The sequence below is a fragment of the Nicrophorus vespilloides genome, unplaced genomic scaffold (assembly GCF_001412225.1).
Source record: "Nicrophorus vespilloides isolate i.1.1-1 unplaced genomic scaffold, Nicve_v1.0, whole genome shotgun sequence".
NCBI lineage: Eukaryota > Metazoa > Arthropoda > Insecta > Coleoptera > Silphidae > Nicrophorus > Nicrophorus vespilloides.
The window spans coordinates 6,129-33,644 of NW_017095789.1; the positions used below are offsets into that span (position 1 = coordinate 6,129).

The 27,516-nt window shown below is 33.9% G+C and overlaps 1 protein-coding gene and 1 pseudogene across 4 annotated transcripts; both read left to right on the forward strand.

The window, feature by feature from the left end:
- The first annotated feature begins 149 nt into the window (after nucleotides 1-149).
- On the forward strand, nucleotides 150-26,631 carry LOC108564231 (hypoxia-inducible factor 1-alpha-like). 4 transcript variants are annotated; one of them, XM_017923232.1, is made up of 12 exons: nucleotides 150-549; nucleotides 13,789-13,976; nucleotides 14,048-14,205; nucleotides 14,294-14,476; nucleotides 14,806-15,044; nucleotides 15,105-15,211; nucleotides 15,339-15,483; nucleotides 20,612-20,997; nucleotides 23,089-23,363; nucleotides 23,422-23,782; nucleotides 23,837-24,123; nucleotides 25,157-26,629. In XM_017923232.1, exons 1-12 carry the CDS (start codon nucleotides 503-505, stop codon nucleotides 25,451-25,453), a joined length of 2,673 nt encoding a protein of 890 aa, XP_017778721.1. In that variant the 5' UTR covers nucleotides 150-502; the 3' UTR covers nucleotides 25,454-26,629. The 4 variants fall into 4 exon arrangements, with proteins under 4 accessions (XP_017778721.1, XP_017778701.1, XP_017778711.1 ...); XM_017923212.1 differs by lacking the exon at nucleotides 150-549 and adding an exon at nucleotides 6,643-6,831 and having other exon boundaries at nucleotides 25,157-26,630; XM_017923222.1 differs by lacking the exon at nucleotides 150-549 and adding an exon at nucleotides 9,965-10,145.
- Nucleotides 15,491-18,008, forward strand: LOC108564248 (annotated as a pseudogene).
- Nucleotides 26,632-27,516: the final 885 nt, after the last annotated feature.

The following is a 27,516-nucleotide window of genomic DNA, read 5'->3' on the forward strand; positions in this document are numbered from 1 at the left end:
GGTGTTATTATTAAATTATTTATATTGTACATCATTACATAGAAGGGGAATCCCCAAATTATTCCTGTGACTTATTAGATCTTTGGCTTTGCCATCTGTCGGCGTCGAGTGGACGGTACAAGTGCGTGATCTTCTCCGAAAGATGTCGCGTTTGTTTGACGTTTATGTGGATGCCAGCGAGCAGCTGTGGCCTAACTAGTTAGTTATTAGTGGGCATAATAAAAATTTGACGTCACAGAGGACGGAACAGCAGGCAGAAAGTTTAATGTGCGCGTATAAACCTATTGGTAATATAGGAAACACTTGTTCCATTGTATTGATGATTTCGTGCCGCGCGAGTGTGTGCTGTGCACGGTGCTTCCGAAACGACCCTACCACCGACGCGAAGGAGAAGACCCTTCGCCAACGAAGACACACAATCAGTTAATTAGTGCGCGCTAGGTGCTGTATATCACTTATATACTTCCTTAGCAGTGACTAAGAAGTATCAATTGCATAAACAATGGTTACGGCCGTCGCAAAGCAGAAGCCCCAGCGGGAGAAGAAGAAGTGAGTACCATACCAACCAACATCCAAGAATAACAAACCATCCTTAATGCAGCCATCCTTAACCCGACGTCTCGCTGTTGTTTACTTTCTTGCTTTCGGGCGATCCGAGTTTCGTCATTTGGGTTAAATGAGGTTACACAAAAAAAAAGAACATACGCGTTCCCAATCCTAATGAATCGGAATGCGTCCGACAGAGACGACCGTACAACTCGTGGTTGAGCCACAGCCGCATTCAATTGTTATAACCTATTTAAAAGAAAAAGTAAAATTAAAGTCCTGATATTAAATATATATATCATAATCATCCCTCTGTTTTATTTAAAACGAGATGCATCCAGATTGATCTGTACGGTATTTCCTTTCATGATTTTTTTTCCACTCTTGAGTACTAATTAAAACGCACTCGAGAGCTTTATCTTACTATAATCCCATTGGCTTTGCGAAAATGATACTAGTCACTCGGACTAACAATCATCGTATCACTTAATTGCAATCCAACAAAATTTCGCTCTTTCATTTTCTAGAGTTTGCATTTCGCTCAATCCACAGAACACACAGATTTGTATTATTATTACCTTTCAACCTAGGATCATTGAAACATATTTGCTTCGGAATCGAAGATACCGTTATTATCTCTCCAATGTACAAATATTTGAGTCTTAATTATTGTTATTGTCTTTTTACTTCGTTAATTTTCTCATCACTTTTTAATTATCATACACGACTGTATTTACTATGATTGTTAATATTGGGGAAGTTGTCTGTAACTATCAGGTCCTTATGAATTGCATGCTATGTAATTAAGTGAATGAGAAATGAGCTCATAATTAACAAAATAAACAATATTTGTCATTTAATTTATAGATAAATAATTAATATTTATCAAGATCATTATCTTTATTAAATTTATTTGGTATAGAAAGACTGTATAAATTTCATTTAACAATAAACAATTGTTAAAAACTTAATAATGTTTCATGTCTTTTAATTATCAATTATGTATTTATTCTTTTTAAGTTTTATTTGTTTTCCAATCATAGTAATTTATGAGATTTCTATCTAATTTAACGTAAAGATTTTGTAATTCACAACATTAATGATAACACATTTTTTTACCGCCCTTTTTATACCACCATTTCGATGCTTATCTACCACACAATGGATTTTTATTATTGGTGAGATTCGAACATGTAACTTTACGTAACATATACAATTTGCTTTATGTTTAGTTTCTTAATACGAGTGGCGGGAAATAAGTAATTTGAATACGTTACTATACAATTAATATTGATATTGCATTTGAAGTTTAGAGTAATATTATTTCATGATGATCATACAATAATTGTCACTATCTAAATACTAAGCTATGTCCAAAGTATGTTGTTACAATACCATCGACTACTGTGAAGAAAAGCTAACAAAAACAGATACTACTATCGTCTCCGTAATTTTATCCTTAACAGCAAAGTCTATAAGCCTTATCTTATGAAATTCCAAAAACAATAGATTAAAAGCCGTATGTAATTGAAATAAGTTAATATTCGTAATGTCAAAGGATATATCCTAAGTTTTATCTAGAATACTCACTTTCTCATGTATATAATAAAATTAATGTTCTTAGTCGTAGGTAGAAAGCAACATGAGTTCAATGAGCTTATAAATATTTCAGGAAATATAAACCCATTGAAATCCTCCAAATGTAAATTCAATTATATCTTCAATTGGCAGCATTTGATGAATTACGCGCTCGCCTCATAATTTTTAAATCGCTAATTATTTTCGGAGGTTTCCTGTTTACGTGTCCACTGAGTGCGGTAGAATTCCGTTAATTGAATTTCACTACTGATTCATCAAATATCTTCAATGTTCTGAGATTTGCTTTATTTCATCTGTATTGCGTTTTAGCGAATACGTCGAGATAAAGTACCACTGTTATCATGCGAATCGAAATCATTTTTCGATAATAGTTTAATGCACCCACGACTTTTATTTTTCTCGAACTCTCCCGTTTCTGATTGCTGCTTCCTTGTGTCGAGAACGAAACTTAGATTGGTTAGTGCAAACAGACACATTAATTCGTTTCTGTTTTTGTCTGCTGCTGATAATTAAACGCATTCAATATACAATGCACATAACGTTAAGACGACCTTTGATTTGTGTCCATCCAAGAAGTTTAATGTTACGTAATTGTAATTACAATGATGAATCATCGTGCGCTAATGCCAAATTCGAAATTAATTTCAATAATTTGAGAATATCAATAAAAATATGTTAAGGCAATTTTTGCATAAGACTTATTATAATCACCTCATGTTATATATCAAACTAACATGATTGTCAATGTTGTTCCATTTTTGCACACGGGTATATTATTGAACTTGACACGTTATCACGCTGATATTTTTGGATTGTCATAGATTAAGTCGAGAATAATAAGTAAATGTCCTGTATTTGTTTTGCAGCGCGAATCAATTGCAAATTTTTTATGAAGTCTGGCGCTTGCAAGTGAAATGTATCATTTTATAATTCATTATTGAGTGTACCTTGGCACGGATTCAATCCGATTGAATATAGTTCAATGACTTCGTAACCACAAAATAATCGTTCGAAAGTCTAGAAAAGTAGTTATAGTCTATAATGATTGCTAAAATAAGAATTGTATATTGTAAATGTGTGATATGTATATACAAAAGCAGTTACGTAAATCAATTTTGAGCCGTCTGATGTGAGGATACGCCAACTTGTTTCGCGAATGACTTCGATTCAAATACCGCGACGATGAGTTTGTCCTCGGTCAATGTCGAACTGATTGTTATATCATTTCGTTATATATAGTATAAATATATATTAAGTTCGTTTATAGGGTCTGCGATATCAATATTTAGTAGATACTATTAATTGGGAGAGGTTGTAGACCCCGAACATTTATTATTCTGAATCGATTTACACGCAATTCCTATTCAAAGTATACACGTGCGAATCACGACACGCATTTGTATTTTAATTGTCTCTCATCTCATCAACGTAACAAGTGTTTTTTTTATATCTGTCGATGTAGGATAGGCAACTATCATCAATTGTCACCATATTGGGTTGCTGATATTTTATTACACATATAATAATTTCATAAACTAACAAATTCCATGATGGCTTTAATTTTTCATTCCATTAGCGTAGCAATATTATGATATTGTTATTCCTTTCTTTAAATCGACAAGGATGTGTGGCATCAATTGAAAATTCTAGCCGAGACTTTCTAATTTTATTTATAAGCCACGAAATGTTTTTCGGAAGACTGGAATAGACCGGATTGTTGTGGGGACGGGAAGATTAATGTGAGATGAAATTGGTAACCTTCAGAAGGGATGGAATACATATGTGAGATACCTAAAAGACCTTTCAATTCCTAAGCTCTCTGTGAATCCAACAGATTGAATTTACAATGCATTCTCAAGTTTGTTGTTTTTTTGAGACGCAATGAACAATGTTTATTATTCTGACCTAGATTCCAGCTATTCGCCGCGGAACGAACTTATTAATATTTCTCTTTAAATAACAGAAAAATAACTTTACATCATAACAAACTTTAAATTTAATTTATTACAAATATTAGAGCCTAATTCATGTTAATATAATAATGACTTATTATTTGACGTGTTGCACGAATCAAATGTACTTTAAACCATAATTGGATTTTGATTACAATTGAAACTAGACGATTAATAAATAATCAAATGAGGAAATTGTTAATGTTGCATTTGACTAGATTTCCTGGAAACGAGGATAAACCTGTGATAGTTGAATAATGTCACACGTGTTGCAATGTCAAAGTATTTCAATTCCAGGACATTCTACGATGTATGCATTTTTATATTTTTCTTTCTACGTAAATTTTATTTATATATTTATATACGGAATATCCGATTAGTCAAAACAAATGTTAAAAAAAGCACTAAGTCCAATCGTGAAGAAATTGCGGTTTATGTTTTCGGTTGGGATTTCGGGTAATTAACTGTAAAAGTTTGAATTAATGAAGTCGAAGGCCATCCAGGCTGGTTGTAAAACGGTTTCTCTCGAATGCGGCGAGCGTAAAACTGATATACGTATTTTTTTTCTTCTCCATTTAACTATTGATCAATTATTCATGCTAAACACTCGTACTACTTTATTTGTTCAATATATTGTTTCGTTCCTTTTCTTCTACAGATCTGTAATTGCATCAGCTCTGTAATTAAGTTTTTTGTACTATTCAAAGCTACAAAAAGCAGTTTTTAGTTAATGAAAGTAACATGTAATCATTTTTTTTTTATTGTATGCAGGTTTCTCAATTACTTAATTACATAAAGAACTTTGAGTTATTTGTTTAAACATGTTTTAGTGAAAATGCATTCGTAGAAGTGGACTATCGCAGGATGAAATTCCCGGCGTCCAAAAATCTAATAAAAGAAGTTTCGGATTCGCGGAATTTCGTAATTAAAGAAAGCTATTGGATGGCGAGACAGTCCACGGATCGTAAAATGCATCGCGCTGAAATAGCGTCTATTTTGAAAGCCCAAAACCACTGAACCCAAACTCGGTATTTTCCATAAATTATCTTTGGCTCTTGAATTCCTTGAACAGGCAACCGCATTGATTAAAAAAAAGAACTTTACATTATACGTTCTTATCTATCGAAGATTTCTATTTATACGATTTTCTGGACATTGGCTAAGTGAGCGATAAAGTGAGTAATTGTCTCTGTAGTATCAGACATCAAACGATCTCGACGACTTGTAACTGCTCTGTTCGGATTTCCCTTCCGACAGCGAACACCCGGATTATACTACACTTAATAGTCGTATTTAGTTACGCAGTCTATGCAAACTATGTTTGTCTGACGTAAATAGGAAGCATAAATAAAACAATAACATCATTAGACTTGATGCCGTAACGAATGTAAATTCTAATAGCTATTTGGTTTCTTAATTTAAACGAAAACATGCCATTAAGAAATCTAATAATTGAATGTATTATTAACATTTTATTTACTGCATCCACGGTGTGGATACTTCTAAAATTGCCACATTTTCAAATTCAATGAACTTTTATTTAAAAATAAAACAAGTGATCATCTTAGATCTTTCCACTCCAAAGAAATCTTTTTGTTTCTATTTGTTTAGTTATTTATTTTAATGTTAATATTGATTTCCTTAATTGATAATGGTAAATGATAATATTTGTATGCATAGATATCAAATCGCTATTCTCAGAATCATACAGTCGTGATCATTCTAGAATATGATGTAATTCTAGTAAGACGTAAAAATGATTGTTAAGATGGATAATTGTAGGAAAAAAAAAATTTAATGATTGTAGTATGTGGTAAGATCTATTAAAAAAATCAATAATTGTAGACCGATGCCAAATATTACGTAATTAATAAATTAACGTATACTTCTAAAAAGTGTATTAAAATAACATTTGTATTGTATGGAAAGAAACTGCAAATACAGATTTCAGTATTTCTGTATCCAATTAGCAACTAAAGTTAATAAGTCTTAATTCATTTAATAAATTGCAATATAGCAGGGGTGGCCAGAGTTTTTGCAGCAAGAGCCACACCTAAACTTTTTGGTATAATAATTTTTAAAAAAATCTTAATCATAATATAAAATATATATAAAATTTGTGTTTTGTTGTGGCTCAACAAGACTCTTGAAGAGCCACAGTTTGGCCACCCCTGCAATATTGTATAATTAAAATTGAATCACAAAAAATAGTTTAGTCTTTAGCCATTTTCTCTCCAATATTAAGAATGTATTATTGTTTATTTCTTGTATTATTTCGTTCATTTAACCAATTGGATCTGGATGTGTAATACTGAAATCAAACTGAATGAAGACAGAGAAACAATAAGTCAATTACGAGGAAGTGTAGTGACGTTAGTATCGAATTATAATAAAGTCAAAGAAAAAGAACAGACGTGTTTCCGCGAATTTTAACTAAAATTGCGCAAGAGAGATATGCAGAGAGAGAGAGACATGAAAAAAACTTTCTCGAAACCGCCGCCTCCGCCATTATACACTATACCGCCGATCCTGTTCGTTGCGTTTAGTTGTAAACCGGTTCTACGCGTGTTAAAAAGAGAGAGCTATACGTATGTGGCGTTAATTAGTTCATAAAGAATTATCAAATTGCTATACGGTGAAGTATCAGCAAGAGAAGGATTAGAACAATGTGCCTAGTTATACACGAAAGGGATTTGGGATCCGACAAGAAGGGAAAGGTCCAGAACCATAAAAGGTACGACTTTCCATTATACTTGTTTTACCTAAGTCTTCCAATATGAAGGAGATCATGGGACGTTTCGTGGAATGGTAGTCGGTATTTTAATCCTCTCAGAACGTGACGCACTCTTCCTCTCAGTTTCTGCATTCATTTGATGGAAACCTCTTGAAATCTACCTGAACGAACAATAAACAATTGCACATCCATCAGACTGGAGAAGAGCGCGCCACTTGTTGATCACGAAACCCTGAGTTTTGTTTTTTTCCGTCCTCTCTCTCTCTCTCTCTTTGAAAGTCTTGGTAACACGTGGATTGCGTGCGAATTCAAATTGCAGCATTCATAAATAAATATACGGATAGATTAAATGAGTGCCCGGGGCAGCATTAGAATGTCAATTATCATTCGTGTTACGTTATCAGAGTTCGTAGAAGACTTTGGATCTGGTATTCGCGGAAACAGCTGTATAGTTATGCGCTGATTTTACATAGAGTTACACTCCAATTAACTGATGGACGAGATACACGGCACGTCCTGCGAACGGTTATTTCTTCTTCCTACCGGACTTTCAGAAACAGCACAAAAAAAATATGTTGTAATTATATAAGTTCTGAGTATTGGACACGGGACTCCGGTCTATTTCTGGGGGTCCCGGTAGAAATGTGATTTTCCGCGTGATCCCGCCGACACAATCGGAGGAAGAACTTATTTTTAGCTGGTCTTCTGAAAATATATCAGCAGACATTTCATGGAGATGATCCATTAGTTTGCGATCATTGAGCAATGTACAATTATTACACAATTATTTAAAGGTACGAATGTATGCAACCAAACATACTTGGATCAGCCGATTGCGGTTTGCTCTAAATATGAATTAAATATGAAATTGGAGCACATGATTTATATGAACTACATTGTGTGTTATTATTTCATTGAAGTTTGTCTGACATATTTTATATTGATTATTAACAATTATAAACTTTATATGGCCATGGAATCTCTAGTTGTGCTTTTAATATTGTATACTATCAAATGCGTAGTTTATACCATTTCCTGCGTACAATGAATTTAAATGTCATTTCCGTCTTAAAATAAACGCGATTATATGATTAATCCTATATATTTTTTGCACATTTTATAAGAGGCAAAACACTGACAGCTAAATATTCCCTATTAAAGATTATATTGCAATTTAATTGCTCTATTTTTATACCAAGACTATAAATATTTTTATTAAAAATTCTTCAAGATTTTTTTTTCTTCAAACACGTTTATTAAAGTAATATAGTAACTTAATAAATAAATAAGATTGAAATACGTACAATTAATACAATATGATCTTACTTTTCACTAAAATTAGAAAATTCACTATTGCTCGAAAAAAAAAACTATTACATCACAGTTGCGAATATCATAAGTATACTTTTTGTAAATAAAGTATATGACAACAACAAAAAAGTTGTTCATAACATTTAATCAAAATCAAATATAATTGAACAAATGTTATGGTTTATTATAAATTGAAGTATCGTTGCTGTGTAAAGTGGTGACCCCAAATTGACCTGAAAAGATTCCAGCGAATCGGATTCCAGTTTTCAGTATCGGTTTTTCTAGACATTTTCTCTGCGTCAGACTTTCAAATCATATAACAATATTCCTATTGTGTAATACATTTAGTAAATTGCAACTGTCGCCATCTCTAATTGACATTGCCAATAATAGAAGTATACAAGTTAATCGAGTATAATGTATGCTCGTATCGAATTTATCTTTGACTTATTGTAATCAAAACCTGATAGAATTCGGTCGATAATTCGATCGATTGACTTTCATGGCACATAAACAGCATACATATTTTCCTTGCCTTTGAGTGCATGTGTGTATATGTGATTTGCATTCAATGGAGCGGCGAAGCCATTTTATATTTCCGTTGCATCCAAAAGTGTTGTAAAATAATAATGGAAAAGAATGATTCAACAACAGCATTTAATACTTCTCTAGACCATAGAGTCAAAAACCATGCAACCCACATTATAGATAGCCAATCTATGGCGCGACTCACAGTTTGGAAAACGCTGCTCTAGACCAGCGGTCGTCAACCGGTGGTCCACGAACCACTGGTAGAAGATTCATTCAATTTCGAGTTAAATTAATATAGTTACGACTCTAATTGAGGAGTATTCCATTAACTGATTGCATATTACCTACTGAATAGTCTAAAATCAGAGAATAATGTTTTCATTTACTTACTTATATCACATGTATTATTAAAAAATACAAAACAATTTAAATGGATAAAAAAAGAGGATAACGTATTTTTGTTATTGTTTGGTGCATTTATATTTATTTTAAATATCAAATATAATCCTAAAAAAAAATTGGAAACAAAAATTCTTATCGATCAACGATAAAACGATCGTCTGAGACGCTCTGAATGCAAACAAAAGTATTGAAATTAATTCAAACATAAAACATAAATAAATTGAAGCGTTCGATTACATTGAATTCGAATTATATAATGAATTGATTTGGTTCCCATCTGGACATAAGCGAGTTTATATTTTTATGGGACTATTTTAGGAACTATTCGTATAGCATATTGCAACAGTGTTGAAATAAACTATAATCTATTTTTTGATAAGTTATTCGAATCACATCAAATGAAATTAAAAAGTTATTCTGATATCAATAATATAGTTACAATAAAAATATCTATAGTTAATTATAACATCATTATAATTAATTTATGTTTGTGTTTAATAATTAAAAGGCTGAAAGATTTAAGTGTTATTTTATATATGAAATTAAATTGGATATGAAATATTTGTGATTTACTTAATTCGTTTTTAAATTAAAAAATTATGCTTCTAGTTTGTTTACTGAATAGGATAGGAATTACATATATTTAATTAAGATATTATTCATAATGTTAAAACCAGTTTTTATATGTGATAAATCTTCCCGAAAGTAATCATTTCGTAGAACGTACTTTTGTTTGTTGTTGTAACAGCGTATATCATCTGTTTTTAAATTTAAATTTTTATTTTACTTTAATTATTCTTATCGTTTTTTTTTTCTCTTGGAACCAAGACGCCGTCACTCTGTATGTCAGACAGAGGCGGTCATTAATTTGCTTCACGTGCAGATTCCGTCTAGTTCCAAATCGACGCGTTCGTCGGTCAGCAGTACACGACTTAGCGTTTAAGTCATATTACTTAACAGGACGATAACAGTAGTTACCACGAAATCGAATTAAGAGACAATAATACGAACTCGATGTGTTTGAATTGCCCGACAACGGTGTTAGAGATTCCGAGGAATCCTCGAAAAACGTAAGTCACCTGTGAATTCTATATTTAATCTTTTGATATATTCATCAATACTCGAAATCTGTAACTTTGATTTATCATTGGTTAGTATGTTTTCTTAGGGGTTGTTTTAACTTAGGGAGGTTGTTGTGGTGGTCGGCGATCGCACTTTACGATATTAGATGGTATTTGAATATCTGGCGACAGATACATTTTAAGAACATACGTTGTCGTGAGATAAGATAGTGATAAAGAGAGACGACTGGCACGAGCGAATAGAAGGCAGCAATCAAGCAGTTCGTGTTTCGGTCGTGCGTTGAGCTAGGGGAGGTTGATCGGAAAACCTGCGGATGAAAACTTTGAGGGGAAAGCGAAAAAATACTCCGAGAGAAGAAAATCTAAGTGGAGTAATTGATTGCTTATTTAAGCGATGCTATAGTGTTTGCGGATTACGAAGTCCAGATTATGTGATCGATTGATCTTTGTTGTTATTGTTTTTTTTTGTTTTGGATTGTGATTTCGCTTGCGAAATCTAATCACGTGTGCTTTGAGCTCGGGATGAATTGTAACGAGAACGTGGACTTTACGTACCACCAGCCAGCGCCATCTGAATGCTGGTACGGTCATAATGATGATTTCCATGCTAACGAAGTTTATGGCGACCATCGTCAGCAGCAGCAACATCAGGAATTCGTGTACACGGCGGCGAGACCCATGGGTCCCGTCGCCGCCAGCCTCAGCCTCCCATGCCAGTCTTATACAAACTGGGATTATGATAAACAGTGTTACAACTACTACGCCGAGGGATGTTACACTTCTTGTCAATTTGTAACTGTTGTCGATATGGAAGACTTCATGTAAGGAAGCGTGCATCGTTTACCACTTAAGCCTTAAAAAAATCGAAAAACGCTCTGACCAAGATTATTTCGAAACGCTTTACGTCAAAAGTGGAAGCACGTGAAACCAGTCTAATCTCGCTATTATAAAATCGAAAAACTCTAATCGGTTGTCCACAATCCCGATATTCTTGTTTTCCCCCAAAATGTAAGTGAGACATTAAAGGAAATGTCTGAACGTAATTTTTTAATATTGCGACATTTCCTGTTGGCCATTTTCCATCTTATGAAAATGTTGTTTGATTTGTCTACAGTTTATGATTGAATGATTCTTTCGCGAATTCTTTAAAAACATATAAAAAATGAACTCATTGATTTAGCCGAGCTCACGAATAAACAGAGTTGCTGCAAAATTGGCAATTATTATTGCTTCGTAAACCATAAATTAGAATGCGTTACAGAATGCGTTGCAATTTGTTAATGTCTGCGTCAGTAGAAAATAAATCAATCATTTGCTTCATTTGTAGGAAGTTTTTAAATATTAACTTTGTTGATTATAATATAAGTATTTGTTGCAATGATAATGTTTTAAAATGATTTATATCTTAATATAAGGATGACTTAAATTTGTAATTAACTTAATTACGTCTATAATAAATATGAGCTTGGAGTCATTTTTAGAACTTAAATCATAATTAAAATATTTTTACAAAATTTTCCAATAGTTAAAATTCACAATGTGTGTCCATTTGGAGTTGTTTTTGTCGATTAAAAAAGGAAAACACCTTGGAATTAAAGAAGAGTTATTATAAACTGTTACTCACCAAATGAATTTGGGATAGTTGTAGTGGGATATAATAATATATATTTATACAAAATTGAAGAAGTTTAACTTTGATTCTCTGACTATTTGAAATCAACATCCTAATGAATTGAAAGATTTAAAATAGATCAATGAGTCCGTAGCTACTCGATCTTGTATATTATAAATTCCAGACTAAAAATAGACGAGATTCTTGTTTGAAAGAATGTATTTCCTGGCGATGTTCTACATTTTTTCGCGTTTTTTTAAAATTTCGTTGAATTTGTTATCAATAATAATAATAATTTCTAATTAATGTTTTTGATAATTACTGAGACAACTGAGACCGGCGCCCGTGTTTCCGGTTCTTATTTTTCCAACGGCGTTTCTGGAAAAACCTGAAACACCGAATTACGAGAACAGCGAATCAATATTCATCAAAGTCGACCTGGATGTGGTCAATGGCGAGAAACGACAGCATGTTTAATTCATGATTTTCCAAAGCAAACACCATTTTTGTCGAACTACATAATTATATCATCCGATAAACTGTAGCGTTTCCATGGTAACTAACTAGTTAATAATAATAATAATAATTACATGCGAAACGAATGGACTTATTACTTAATTGTTTCCAATGCAGCGAGGTGAAGCCTTGAATAATGGATCTAAAATTAAACTGTTTGTTCGTAGAGGCTTGCAGTTTATTTGTGCCGCTATTGGGATAATGGGATAAACAAAATACGTTCCATTATGTTGTTTATGTATCAGCTGTAAATTGAATCGAAGGTTTCAGAGATACAATTGCTTCTTTAAATGCATTCATCAGTTCTCTAAAATGTTCAACTAACTGCGCTGACCTAAATAGTACATTAACAGCAACAATCGTTCTACGAAAGGAAAGCAAAAAATTATAGTTGTAATCCAGAGTCGTACAAGGATAATAAAAATGTCGTTATCTGCCGGATAAGTATATCGAAATAATACAAAAAAAAAACGTATTAATGTGGATCACTTGAAAAATTCGTCAATTATAGGTATTCTGAAAGACGATTGAGTGAAATAGAATGGAAACGGTTATTTAATTCGCGATTATATCTACACGAACTTCTGATAAGGGTAAAATATAACAACAATCGCCGATAAATCGACGCGATCTATATATATAAGTTTTTTTTTGTTACATTATTCGTATTGACGTTTTTATTTATTTCCATGACCATAAATCACTTGATTTAATGATAAAAGGCAGAGCGCCATTTCGTGGCTTACGAAGCTACCGAAAGAAAAAGTAAAAGTTCTTGTGTGTTGTTGCCATGGAGCGCGTTTAGAAACGTGCCCGAAATTCATTCATTGCAACCATAACACCTGTCGCATCGTCAATTGGAACAGAAATGGCATCGTCCAACATGGCGAAAGCTGACACGGTTGTAAGAACACAAAGAAGAAAAAAACAAAGCAAACAAACGAACATCAGATTTCTATTCCTAATAAATTTGTTTCCACTCTGCGCCTATCATTATACGTTTGGTCTTTCACTTGCTGCTTACAAAACGATTAACGGGACCGGCAATATTCTTGGAACTGCGATCCCCGCCCAAGGCGACTTCAATTTGCGAAAAGTGTTTGCTTGTATCCAAAAACAGGAAGCGCTCCTTTATTTTCTTTCTTGATTTCGACGCCGCGGTTTTGCTTGTTTATTCATACTCTTCGATCGCCGAATCTGTTAGTAAACACAATATATTAAACAAGGAAAGCGACGGTATTATTAACGAGATTTCACCTCGAAATCGGTCGTTGCCCAAGAGTTTTTTTTACTTCGTAATACTGTAATAACGTAGAAGACTAATATGTCTGTTATTGGGTACTTCGAGTTGAATAATACAAATGTTACCAATTATGTTTATAGTTAATTGTGAGATTTAACTTTTATTTTTATTCTGAATTATTTCATCAAATTTTGAATCCTTTTGAAATAATGTTTTTGTGTTTTGTTTAATGTGTATTGAAATTATATTTCGTTTTACAGGAATAATGAGAAGCGAAAGGAGAAATGTCGCGACGCCGCTCGTTGCCGCCGGTCACGAGAGACAGAGATATTCACGGATCTATCGAATGCGTTGCCCTTGTCCGAAGATAAGGTCTCGCAGCTGGACAAAGCTTCCGTGATGCGGCTCGCTATAGCCTATCTCAAAGTCAGGGACATGATCAAATTAGGTTAGAGTTTAAAGCGTACATTATTTCGTTTTCATTTTAAAGAAACACCGATGTTCGTTTTATGTTTTCAGTACCGGAACCTAAGATGGTAAAGGACGAGACTGAGGCATCCTGTTCCGAGGAATCGCTCGTTCTCAAATCGCTGGACGGATTCGCAGTCGCCCTATCCGACGAAGGCGACTTCATCTACGTATCCGAAAACGTATACTCTTTCCTAGGCATCTCGCAAGTGAGTAAATATAAATTATGCGGTATTAATTACTCTTTGAGTTGTTCCAACCGTAAACGACGTAATTTAATTGAGTTCTTGTTGGTAGGTCGATCTGATGGGACAAAATGTATACGACTATTGCCACCCGTGCGATCACGACGAAATCAAAGACATTTTGTCGGCGAAATCGCAGCAGGTCGGCGAAACATCAAAGTCGTTCTTCCTACGTCTCAAGTGTACCCTCACCAGCAAAGGAAGATCAGTCAACCTCAAATCCGCCACATACAAAGTAAATACTTTTTAATTAATCTAAACAGTAAACTTACCTATATTTCAGACCTAACATGTCTTGAAGTTAAGATAAAAATATAGAAATATGTATTATACAGAACAATAATTCAATATCGTCATGAAATTATATCGTTTCATAATGATATTATTGTATTATGATGTTACTTACACCGAAAACCTAATGCCTGATAGATGACGGATTTTTGTCGGGTGTACAAGGTACAAGTTGTGTATTTGTATTATGATCCGCTATCGTAATTAAAATTATGACATAATATTTGAATCTGAAAATGTATGCAACCAAACTGACACATTATTTTTATTTAGGTAATACATTTTACTGGGCACATGCTTCAAGAAGTGGATGATAGCAAGGAATCGGCAGAAGGATGTAGTAGTAGTAACAGCAGCAACAATACCACAGCGAATGATGGCAGCTTCAAGAAATGTCTTGTGGCTATCGGGCAGCCGATTCAGCATCCTTCGAATATCGAAGCACCGCTCCCCAGTCAAACTTTTCTCACCAAACATAATATGAACATGACATTCACGTATGCCGATGAAAAGTGTGTACATCCAAAAAAAACACTTTTGGACAGCGTTCTTATTCGTTATTTATTTTTCAGAATGTTAGAATTCCTGGGATACAACCCCGAGGACCTCATCGGGAAATCGATTTATTCGTATTCTCATGCATTGGATTCTGAAGTCATCACATCGGCCTACAAATGCTGTAAGTAATGTTACTGTTAGAGGATTTATATCAGCCACTGTGAATAAATATCTCATAGATGTTAATCAACAAAAGCAATGGGGATAGTCATATTCATTTTTCTTGAAATTCATATTCTTTTTTCTAGTATTTTCTAAAGGACAAACTGAGACCAGCAGATACAGATTCCTTGCCAAGACCGGAGGTTATGCCTGGGTTTTAACTCAGGCCACGCTTATCTACGACAAAAACCAGAAACCACAGAGTGTCGTCTGCGTGAATTATGTTATAAGGTAAGAACTTTATTTTATATTTGCGGTATCGCTTGTAAAGGAGTCCAAAATTAAATTTATTTTCTATTTTAAATGGTCACATATATTTCCTCACTCAGTTTCGATATCACTTAAAATTTTAAATTGGCTATAATTTTTCTTGACTCCTTTAATGTTTCGCTTCCAGCTCGATTCACGCGTATATTTGTGATTATATTGAAAAATATGTGCACAATTTAATTTGTACCGTGCCTTTCGGTTACTTCCAATTTTAGAGAGAGAAACAAATATAACGAGAGAACAAAGACACACACCCAAGAACAAATAAACATTCTTTATGTTAGTTGAAAGTATTTATTCTTAAATACGATTCTATACCATGAAGTTAACTCACTTCATTTCGACGTAAGTATATTGAAAACTATTGGTTATATTTAACAGTAACAAACATGGAACCTATGTGACATAAAATGTGAGCAATAGCAAATATTCAATTGCACAAACAAATTTGGTTGCATTCAAAATCTAATACAATAATTATGTTAAATATATGAAATAAAAAATACACATTGTGGGCTATTGACCAAAGGTCTTTCCAACCAATTAAATTGAATATTAAGAATTTTGATAAAATACTATTCAACTCAGTGATTCCTAACAGTGCACAGCGAAAAGTGAAAATTCTGATATATTAACATAAATTTCTTCATGAGATAGACCAATGTTATGACTTAGGACGCCGCGGAAAAATATTAACTGATAAACTTTGAAGTTGTGTTTAGTAGTTTGACATTAAGACGAAAGTTTAGTTTGTTTGCATTTTTGTTGCTGGCTGTGGGTGATGGCAGCTGCGAGGACATTAAACGTTTCGCATACATTGGCCCCGATGGCCTATTTTTAAAATTGCAACAAGCGTACGTTATTTTTATATTTATATTTGGCAAACAGCTTCCCCCGTATTAATCTGAATGCGCATCATCGCGTATCTCGAATTATTTTATTTATTTATTTCCATATTGCTATTGTTGTTTCTAATACTCCGCGCGACGTAACCTTAACCTTATTGCGTTATAAGCTATTTTTTTTTGGTACACCCCGTATTTATAGAGTGTGCGTGCGAGAGAAAAGTGGGTGGTTTATAAAACGGCGCGAGCCTTACGTGATTGGAAAAGGCAACCTCGTAAACAAACATATCTATTATCGGAGGGCTGCGATTTGGACCGTTAATCCGGACTATTCGGATCCGGACGGCCCCATTCGCGGGGTGTTCATTAGCTGGTAATGCGAGTATGACATTTCGAAAAGTGACTCACGTCATTTTCGACGTGGATGGTTTGCTGATGGATACGGAGGAGCTCTACGGCGAAGCGACCCAAAATGTTACTGCCAAATTTAACAAGCAGTTCAGCTGGGAAATTAAGAAGAAAATTCTAGGAATGAACGCAATGGATTCCTCGAGGATTATCATCGATGACCTGCTGCTGCCCGTGGACGTGACGGAGTTTCTGAGACTGCTGCAGGAGCAGTTCGATGTTCTGCTTCCTAAAAGCGAACTTCTACCCGGTGCAGAGCGACTAGTCAAGCATCTGGCCAAGCACAAGATACCGATTGCGGTCGCCACTTCGTCTCGTGAGGCCACCCACAATTTGAAATCGAGTCGACACGCTGATTTTTTCCGGCTCTTCCATCACATCGTCATGGGCGGTTCTGACAGCGAGGTGACTAGGTGCAAACCCAGCCCAGACATCTACCTAATTTGTGCCAGAAGATTCTCGTGCGGCGTAAAGCCTTGCGATTGTCTGGTGTTCGAGGACGCGCCAAACGGTCTGCAAGGCGCCCTTGCCGCTGGTATGCAATGTGTGTTAATACCCGATAAAAGGATGAATAGAGAGCTCTGCAAAGGTGCTGCGTTAGTGCTTGAGAGCCTTTTGGAATTCCAACCAGAGGTCTTCGGTCTACCCGCTTATAAGTAGTCATTGCATATTTTAATGAAAACATCGGGTTACATCTTGAACCCAGTATCAAAGTAACTCTCAAAAAGTCTGCAAAAACTTTGAAGATATATAATTAGTGGATTAATTGATTTAAACAAAAAAAAATGTATCAATAATTGAACAACCGTAAGTTGTAATTTGAACATCGAATCACTTTCTCCCAGTTAATCTTTTTTTATACCGTTATTGCCACACCTACTCTAATCTTATCTTTAGAGTTTTATTTTTTTTTATGGATTACCTGTCGATGATCAATCAATAAATCAAAGAGTCTATTCCGATATCACTAGAAGCACTTTTATTTTATCTTAGACACGACTAGCTCCATACTCAAATTGTCTAAATACGATATATAGAATTTTCCTAACATCCATAATAATGTATCGTTTAGCTAAACTTAAGCAGAATCATTTCATTCTCGTTATTGTTTTTAATAAGAAAATTGCACGAGAACAATTTGCAGCGCGGCTCCGATTGGTGATCACAATTTTAATGTAATTCGCCAAAACTTGTCAAAGTGTATTTTTTTCTATTCCATCAAGGTTTTGATTATTTACGTACTCAATAGATAAAATAAATTAATTATGTAATTCCCACTAATTATTTTGATTGAATTATATCAAACAATTTAATTACGTTAATTAAGATATTTGAAAACAATTTAATTACAAATTTAAAAAAAAATTGTCGAAATACATTGCTATTTTATTAACATTTTTCAAAATGTACTATTATTCGTGAGTTCATTATATTTGATGCATTTCGTGATTTAAAAGAAATACTTGCTAGTGCGTAATTTATTGAACGTGTGATCCATTGATCCACTTGTATCTGCATTTATAAGTTGCATTAGTGAAAGTAAGCATTGAAACGTGCATGTTGTAGCATAATGTTCTTATTATATAATACTTATTATTATTATTATTATCGGCGTCAGCACCATCATTATCATTTTGAAGCAGTTGACCCATCGAGGCGGACGCAATTTAAATCAATGAAAGGTAATTTATCACAATACCGATTTCATTGGCAATTGCCGCAATGCGTGCGTTCGGGGCAATTTGATAAAATACGATGATAATCGCGCTAGCTTGACCCTCTCTTCCTCCCCGATTAGGTCCCCCCAAATTTTTGCCAAGGTCATGTGAGATACCAAAAAATAATGGCACACATTTGCTTGCTGGTTTGTACATGCTTGCACAAAGTGCATGGTTTCGCTCTAGTTTTTTTTTTATCTTATTTCGCTTTCAATCCGAATCCAGAGCTCGCCTCTAAATTGCCTGAATTGACGGCAATCAACGCGAGCTATTCGTTACGCAATCCGCGAACAGAAAACAAGTGTCGCGTTGCGTTGACGACCGAGTGCCGTTGCTCGTTGCGTAACGAGATTATCGCGCCACTGTTTTTGCTTATCAGGGCATAAACCCGAGAGATGCATCTCGTTATTCGTATTACCAATCCTGCAATCGAGATATCACGCACACTAAATGATATTAACTATATACATATCAGTTATAATTTGCCTCAATACTATAAACTAATTTTCTTACTGATTATATAATTGTATATTTTATATATCTATATATATATGTGATATCAATTACTATTACTATTTTTAACTTAATGCAAATTTAGAATTATTAAGCAGATCTTTTCGGAATTATTTTTGATATTTTTCCTTGAGCCCTTTTGACCGCCAACGTATTGAGTAATTCTTGTTAATAAAACACTTGTAATTTTGATCGAAATGGCATGTTATCTGGGGATTGACGCAAGAGTCCCAAAGTTCGGATGTCTGAAAACATCTGAAAATGCATCACTGTTTGATTACGCAATGGTGAGCGGCGAAATGAAACCGAGTTTAATAAACGCAACGAAAGTGAATCTTTTTTTGGCAGATTGCCTTTGACCTCGAGCACGGCTATATTTATACACATATTTAAAAAAAAAAACAACTTTAGAATGTATACCAAAACTCTTTATTTTATTGTGTTATTAATGTAAATTATACATACTTTTTTCTTAATTGCCTTGGTAAATGGAAACAAGTGGAGGTCATGATAGGCATCGAACGATAATCGAGATCAGCCCATCGTTCCATCGGCAACGACGACGACAACAACAACAACGTTATCACTCGAATTGATGCTGATGTTGTTTTGTACGAAAGTGATCTGAGCGTGTTACAAAATAGCATCAAATGAAGATGATTATTTTTCAGTTCGCTGCGATAGTCGTAATCCCGAAGCGAATCTGGAAATTGATTACCTAATTAATTCGAATAAATATATTTTTTTATCACTTTCGGAGTATGGTCTTATCAAATATACAAATATCATTATATACAAAAAAATGATTGCAAAATCTCTGTGGCAACCAAGATTCTCTACTTTTAAGTAGTAACGTTTTAACTAATTTAACAAATTTTAAATAATTAATGGAAACTGTGAGCTTATTCCTTATTTAGTACAACTTCGATTTTCGGGTCTCATTAATGAATGATAAAATTGTATTTTACATTATAAATCTACTTAAATTGTTTACAAATGTTATGTTGTCATTATATAGTGAAACAACCCTTATAGTTAATGGATGGTTTTTAATTATTAAGTCCAAAACTGATATTCAGCAGGATTTGTCAGATGAAAAGGGTTAAAGTATTCAAAAATTATGGACGTTTGTGTGGATTTAATTAGAATATGCAATGCATGCAAATTTGCTGCGGAAAATCACTCGCTTTGCATTGTTTCATAGTTTTTTTTTTATTATTTTAATCGGGGAACGGAATTTGTTTCTGGTTTGTTGCAAGCGACACGATTTGACGGATTCGTAATTGTCGGATCACGAGTTGTACGACCGAGGGAAGGCGACACTCGATCGACGAGCGAACGTACAATCTCACAATAGCTGCGGCAGTCGAAGCAACTGCCTCCGAAAACCTCTCCTTTCTTACATATAATACGTATTAAGATATCGTTATAGTATATCAAGTTGGTCTTGATCCAAGACTGGAACCTATTTACCTTGGGTGTGTTGTATCTCTTGAAAACCGCGAGTGACATTTCTTAACTCTCTCTATCTCTCTGGACAGTCCATTCTACATCTGCATTTAGTTGTGTCGCAATTTTGGAAAACAATTGGGGGTTTCTTTCCAGTGAGATTGAGTGCAAAGATGAAATATATGCAGAGTTCCAATTGGCTAGCGCCAGCATTGCATCTACCCCTGAACCACCAACTGATGTAAAGACGGAGACTACTATATCCGTGCCACAGAACATCAACGACATCGTCGATACAGCCGAATTGGTAGTTCCAGAAGTTATAGAGGAAGAGCAACAAACTTTACCTTCGTCCAACACTGAAAAACCGGAATCTACCACCGAGAGGCTTTTCCATAATATAGGAAACTACCTGGAAGAGATTAGAGGTTCGTCACAATCGCCCAGGCCACTGACGGCCACTTCCAAAATATTCGCTCCCAGAACGAAGGAGATGAGCAAAGGATATATCACATTTTCGGATGAGGAACCGGGCATCACCAGTAAGTATCACTGAAACAGCAGCCGGACAACCAGTAGCAGCATTGACCAAACGTTTTCAAAAGAGATTCAGTGCGTTATATGTGCGGCATTGACATTGAATCTTTCAAGTACAGATCTCAATAATATCCCATGGAGGGCAATAAACACCTGGCTGAAATGTCGCCAATTAAAATTAGCGCACGGCCTCCTTCACAGTATTGCATAATAAATAAATAATACACGCCAAACGACGCAAATGCAATTGATCCAAACAATTCCATACAGTCCAAAAAACAAGGTGCGATGATATAAATCACGGTTCAAAATAGAACAAGGAAAATTAAAGAAACATAATCGCATTGTTTACAAATTATCGGTGTCTATTATAAAAATATTTGAAAGTTCGGTGAGTGCTGCAAATTTCCACCTGATGACATACATCTATCAGTGACACATGTGTAGTATCTAGAGATACAAGAAATCATCGTATTAATAAATCATGTATTGTCTGTTTACAATTCATGAGTAATTGAAAATCTCATTCGATTAATTTTATATCATATTTACTATTATAACTGTTTCGAATGAATTAAGTGCAAGTGTATTGAGTATCAATCAAGTCTTTTATGAAGCGAAACAAGTATTAAATGTTATTTTTTCCAAAGCTTTAAAATAGAATTAGAGTCAGTAGTAAAGTTTATTTTAAACGACATTTTTCAATATAAATCTCTATGGAATGTCACCGTAAATAAATTATTGAGTTCATTTAATTTCAGTGAAGTATGTTTTTTTTTTAAATCAATAATATCCGTTACTAACTCGTTAGAGACAAAGTAAAGGCAAATATAATAGTAATAGCTTGTTTTGAGAAAACATGTGATTTCACTAGAAATCTTTACATTTCTACTTGCAAATTCAAAAGTCCAAGAAGAAAACGTGTCTTCTGGCACATACCAATTTTTTTAGACTTTGAAATACTGGTAACAGGTATATAATTATCGCATAAAAAACATCGATTCATCCTTGAAACTAAAATCGAGGTTATTCTCGTACATTTTTTTTGCGGTGTTGAATTAATTGCAAACTAAAGATAATAAAAAAAGTGTAGTTTATTGACAAATACGATTATTATTGGTATAGCCTAATTTAGGATTGTTTCTTTTACTCAGAAAATAGTTTTCTTTAGGCAATTTATATGTTCTATTTAAGTTAGTTATATTTTGTGTTTTATGAGAACAGATAATTACTATCACTTATCAATAATAATTTTAGTATTTTCAATGAAAATTGGAACATTTGGTGGAGACTTTGGACAACTGTATGAAGAAAAATCTAATTAATCAGTTTATCTCGAAATAAGCTTATTTACGTTTTAAAATCGGCGATTGTGAAAATCTTATCAACACAAATTTGGACTTGAAAAATATTATTAACGAGTGTTTTATATCGTACAAAAGAGCACATGACTGTAAAAAAGTGTAAATGGAATGATCAAGAATTCCAAGGATATAGCTTCTGTTTGGTCCACAGCATTATAGCTTTTTTTTATCCATTCATTTTCGTTTTCTTTGCGTTGTATAAGTACGCGATTTACAGTTATTTCGAATATTATTACCTAAGCCGTAATTATACTTCTACGGACAGGAGTGTTTCGATCACCGCAGAACTTCCTGTAGACGCGATGGAAGGAGATAGATGTGAAGGAAGTACGTGCGAAGAAAAACGAACCCGCTAAAATTAAAGTTATTAAGCCGTATGATGATGCAACGTTCCTGGTAAAACCCCAAATTAGGAAACATGTTTTTTTTTTGAGAAATTTATCTAATTCCATTTGGGGTTTTACGTTTTGATTAGAATTGAGTACACAAATCGAATGAATCAAGTGGATTTTGCAAACTTTTTATAGTCATGAATACATGGAAAATTTAAACCTAATTTAAGTATTTCTCCATATACATTATACGCGAAAACCGATTTATGTACTGTTTTAATAAGAAATTGCATTTATAATGAAGAGCGAAATTTGGCAATGAGTGGAATGTTTGGTTGTTTGCATAAGCTGGTTAATGGTCGCAATTGAGGACAATTATAATGATCGATGTTTTTTGTAGTGTTGAAAGACGAGCCTGAAGATTTAACATATTTAGCGCCAGAGGCTGGTGAGGTGGTGAGTTTAGGTGATCGTCTCTTCAGTGAGACTTTCTTGAACCTGGTGAACATGAAAGACTCGAAGGACGATAACACTGAACAAATCGGCTCAATGCCGTCCGAAGACACAAATCTGTTTGACGGCTTTTTCGATTCGTACTCCGCTATCATAGGGGATCCGTTCATATACAAGAACGAAGGGTTATCGCAACTCTTGTCGCCAGATCGCATCGTCAAGGTTTGAGTTTCCAGACTCCAGTAGCGCAGATGGGTTTTCTTAACTATTCATATTTTAGAGTTCGGATTGCAGTATGCAGTCCTTAAACAGCCCAACGGACTCGTTCAGTGACGAAGACCAGATGTCATCGTTCGTGACTTTGATGGAGGAGGACATGGATATGAAGGCTCCGTATATACCCATGACTATGGGCGAAGACCTGCCGTTAGTCCTGACTAACGACCTCATGTGGAGTTCGAATGTTGAAAGGCCTGCAAGGAACACCGATCCTCCTAAGACGACGTCCAGTCTAGCGCAGTTGCTTAGTTCTGGAGTAAACAACAAACGTCCGATCAGGAGTAACGACCATGGTGGAACCATTATACAGAACAACACGTCTGCGACGACAGGAAGTAGTTTTAATGATTACTATGACAAAGGTAGCATAATGCGATAGTAAATAGTACTGATGATTTAATCAAATCTTATTTCAGGTCAGGTCAACTGGGATTTGTCGAAGGTAGTAGCATCCACAGGTATGCAATCCCATAAGCGCTTGAACTCGACAAGCTTTGAGTCAACCTCGAACAAGAGGACGAAGTGCGAACCGAAATCGGGCATGACTTCGGAGCTGCTGCAGCAGTTGATGTCTAATAACACGCATAGTGGGAACCGTTCCAGGGTAGCATCCAAGGGCAAGAGCAACTGGTTGCTTGATTCCGGCGGTCCTAAGGCTGCCTGTGTCTCTCAGCCTAGCGAAAGTGTTCTCATGAACCTCCTGGTAAGCGGCTTCGACATCCGAGCGGGCTACATATGCCTAGCGCCTAGAAAGAAGCTCTGAGTCTGAGCAACAGTGATACAGAAATACAGAATGATAAAAGACATTTGCCAGAAAACAAAACAGCTCCTTCTGAGAATGAGCTAAGGTCACGTGTCGAGAGGAAGATGAACGAAAATTACTTGTATTTTCGCACCTCAGAAGCCACAAACATAATTACTACCAGATTTAATTAAGTAAAAGTTCAGGGATTAAGTCGTTAATATAATATACTGCCATGCCACTTTGTCTCCGAACATCTAGTTTACAAAACGGAACATTACACCTAATTCGTTACTATTATTATAGAATATATATTTTTATCTATATGTTATATAAAAGTCGAGCGTTGCAACGTTCTTATAATAAGTATATACAAGTCTTTATTTTTTACATTTAGGATTAAGCGAGCTGTGATAGATTAAATATATAAAGATACAGAAACATAACATGACAATTATTTTAACAATCCTACTCCTACCTACTCTCATAAATAAAATAAGAACATGTATTTTCATGTTTAATGTAAATATAATTATTTTAAATTATCCATAATTCTCAAAAATACATATTTAAACTTCAAATCTGTTTACAAGATGATTAAATAATGACATGCAATAATAGCTAATACGTAAACTTCCTAATAATTATAGTCGTCAATAAAATGAGAACACTACAATTCTAAAATATAAAATGAAATAAAAATTCAATAAGATGAGTAATTCATTTGAAATGTATACGTATAAAAAATAGTAAAAAAAATGGATATTTGGAAATTACTTTATGAGATAGGTTTATTAGAGAGGATTGTAAAGATCTAGTAAAATATGATGAATAGGTATAGGATACAAAGTGGTATTTTTTTAGTTGAGTTACCTGGAATGTCTTTTATACATCTATTTCTGTTTATTTTGTTTGTGCAATATATTTATCTGTTATTTTCTTTTTTATTTATTAAATTAAATTCATTGTAATGATAATATTGTCGTTTTTTAAGGAAATGTCGTCTAGTCCGCAAAACTTGAAGGCTGACCGATTGATAAGCGACAGGGAATTGGAGGATTTTCTGAGGGCGCAACAGCTAAAGTTGGCAGCGAGAATAGGAGAGCCTCAAAGAAGCGACGGGGGCGGAAAGAGGATTCTGCGTCGGGGCATCTCATTGTTGAGCACGGACGGGATTCCGTCCCTCTTTGACCTGACCCAACAGGATTACGAGGTTAACGCCCCGGTAAACAACTTCCTGCTACAAGGTGACGACCTCCTGCAGGCATTAGATGCAACCGGTAACATTTAGCTGGTGTAGAAGCCGCTCGAAGAGGCGGCCGTGCTTTGAATCTTTACGGTTTGTCCCTTCGCTACGGTAGTGTTAAACACTTAGCATTAGGAGTTTGCGTTTATTTTAATTGTTTTTTTTTTATAAAAAGAGTTTATATATACAAAATGAAAGAGATAAATGAAAAATTATATATATTATATACAAGCTAAAAGATGGAAAATCAGAAGCATTTCATAGAAAAAAAATCGAAAACAAATATAAATGTATGATGTAATCAAGGATGAAAGAAATTCCTTCCTTTGATACGACCGTGGGTGATACTAGTAGGTAGTAAGCAATAAGTAAGAGTGGTGGTGTGGATAATTTGGAGTGTTTAATCAACAAAAAAAAAACGAACAAGAGGGTATTTCTGACTGAAAGAGGAAGGCGAAGGGGCAAGGATTGCAATATATACGAAACCGTTTAACAAACGTATTTTCAGTTTTCACTTTGAACCGATACTCTTTCTAATTTCACAATTCGCAATCTTTCATTATCATTTTAACGTTTATTTTTACTGCCATAAACTTATTTTTATTATTATTATTATTACCATAGCTGTAAATACATTAGTTACTTGATAATTATTAAGTGTTCTTATATTTTGTTTTTTTTTTTGCTTGTTTCCGTATTATTAATCAATCACTATTCTTGAGAGAGAGGTTCTAGTAAATAATAAATAGTCAGCAATGTGTGTTTCGTTTATTTCACCATTCAACACCACCGGAAGATGAAATCCATGTGTTTTTATTATTATTGTTATATGTGTTCGTGTCGAGAGGATTCAAAAATCTTCATCACATTTTAGATCTGTTAATTATCATTACTATTAATTTAATTTTGTAGTAATTCTAGATCATGTCTCTGAATGGAAAGCAACAATATTGTTTTATTTTATTTTTTATTCGAAGTGTAATTTTATACGTTTTTACCTACCAATTTTTTGTTGTTACTGTAGTACAAAGTATTGTAGTGCGTAGTACATTTTTTTTTTCACAAAAGATGATATTTTGATACTAATTTTGTCTATGTAGGCGGTAATGTCATGCAAAATCATAGAAGCTATATTTACTTGAAACATATACACTATAATACTTATACATATATAAATATATATAATTATATACACTATTATGTTAACGAAAGATCATTTTCTCTTTTATGTCTAGGGTTATGGCAGGGTTCAATAAAGAACTTCTATTAATTTTTAGATAAATTTGATATACCTTTTTCTACACCTTTAACTTTTCTCAGTATTTTCTAGTAAGTTTTATAACATTGTCGTCATTTTCATTGTTTGAAAAAAAATAAGGTACGTATTTTTTTTAGTTTCACTTTATCTAAATCAAAACCAAAACTGTATTACGAACTTTTAATAATAGTCTAATATGTGAAATATGATGTTTATAAATGCATTGTTTGAGACTACTGAATTTGCACTTTAGTTTTTATTTGATATTAAAATAAAATATTATTTTAATATGAATGTCTGATTGTTGCCAAGTTCAGTGGAACCTCGCATAACGAGCAAAATTATTGTAAGAAAAATGACTCGCTTAACGAGTGACGATGAGAAAAAAGTCCCGGATTGCGCACCTTCATCATTTTTAAAACTTGTGTACACATATTATGTGTATTTTTGAATATATTAACAATCTTCGATGTTCTTTGTCATCTTTGTTTATAGCGGTTTATACTTTGCAAATATAATTTGTGTTTGCTGTTAATGCAAAACACAAATATATTGTGACCAACCATTATTATAATATATAAACACACTATATACGCTTTTTTATATAAACTGATATTAAAAGTATAAAGAGATCTCAAGTCCCCGAATTGATACAAGTAATTTAAACAAATATAAACTCACTTCACCGTGTGTGAATTTGAAAACAGTTGCATCTTAGTGTTGTTTGTGATCACAAAATTTCCAAACTTATATTCAGACATATTATTTGTGTTTTTTTTGTGCAAAATTTAATAACATTTGCATGTCTCCGAATAAAAAGCCAAAGAATAAAAATAACCATAGATATTAA

Bases quoted from the DNA above. Each gene is read 5' to 3' on its own strand.
- LOC108564231 (XM_017923203.1), top strand. From the start codon at position 10,680: ATGAATTGTAACGAGAACGTGGACTTTACGTACCACCAGCCAGCGCCA. The intron at 15,045-15,104 runs GTGTGTACATCC...TTTATTTTTCAG, and splicing joins TTCACGTATGCCGATGAAAA to AATGTTAGAATTCCTGGGAT. The intron at 23,783-23,836 runs GTAGCATAATGC...ATCTTATTTCAG, and splicing joins TAATGATTACTATGACAAAG to GTCAGGTCAACTGGGATTTG.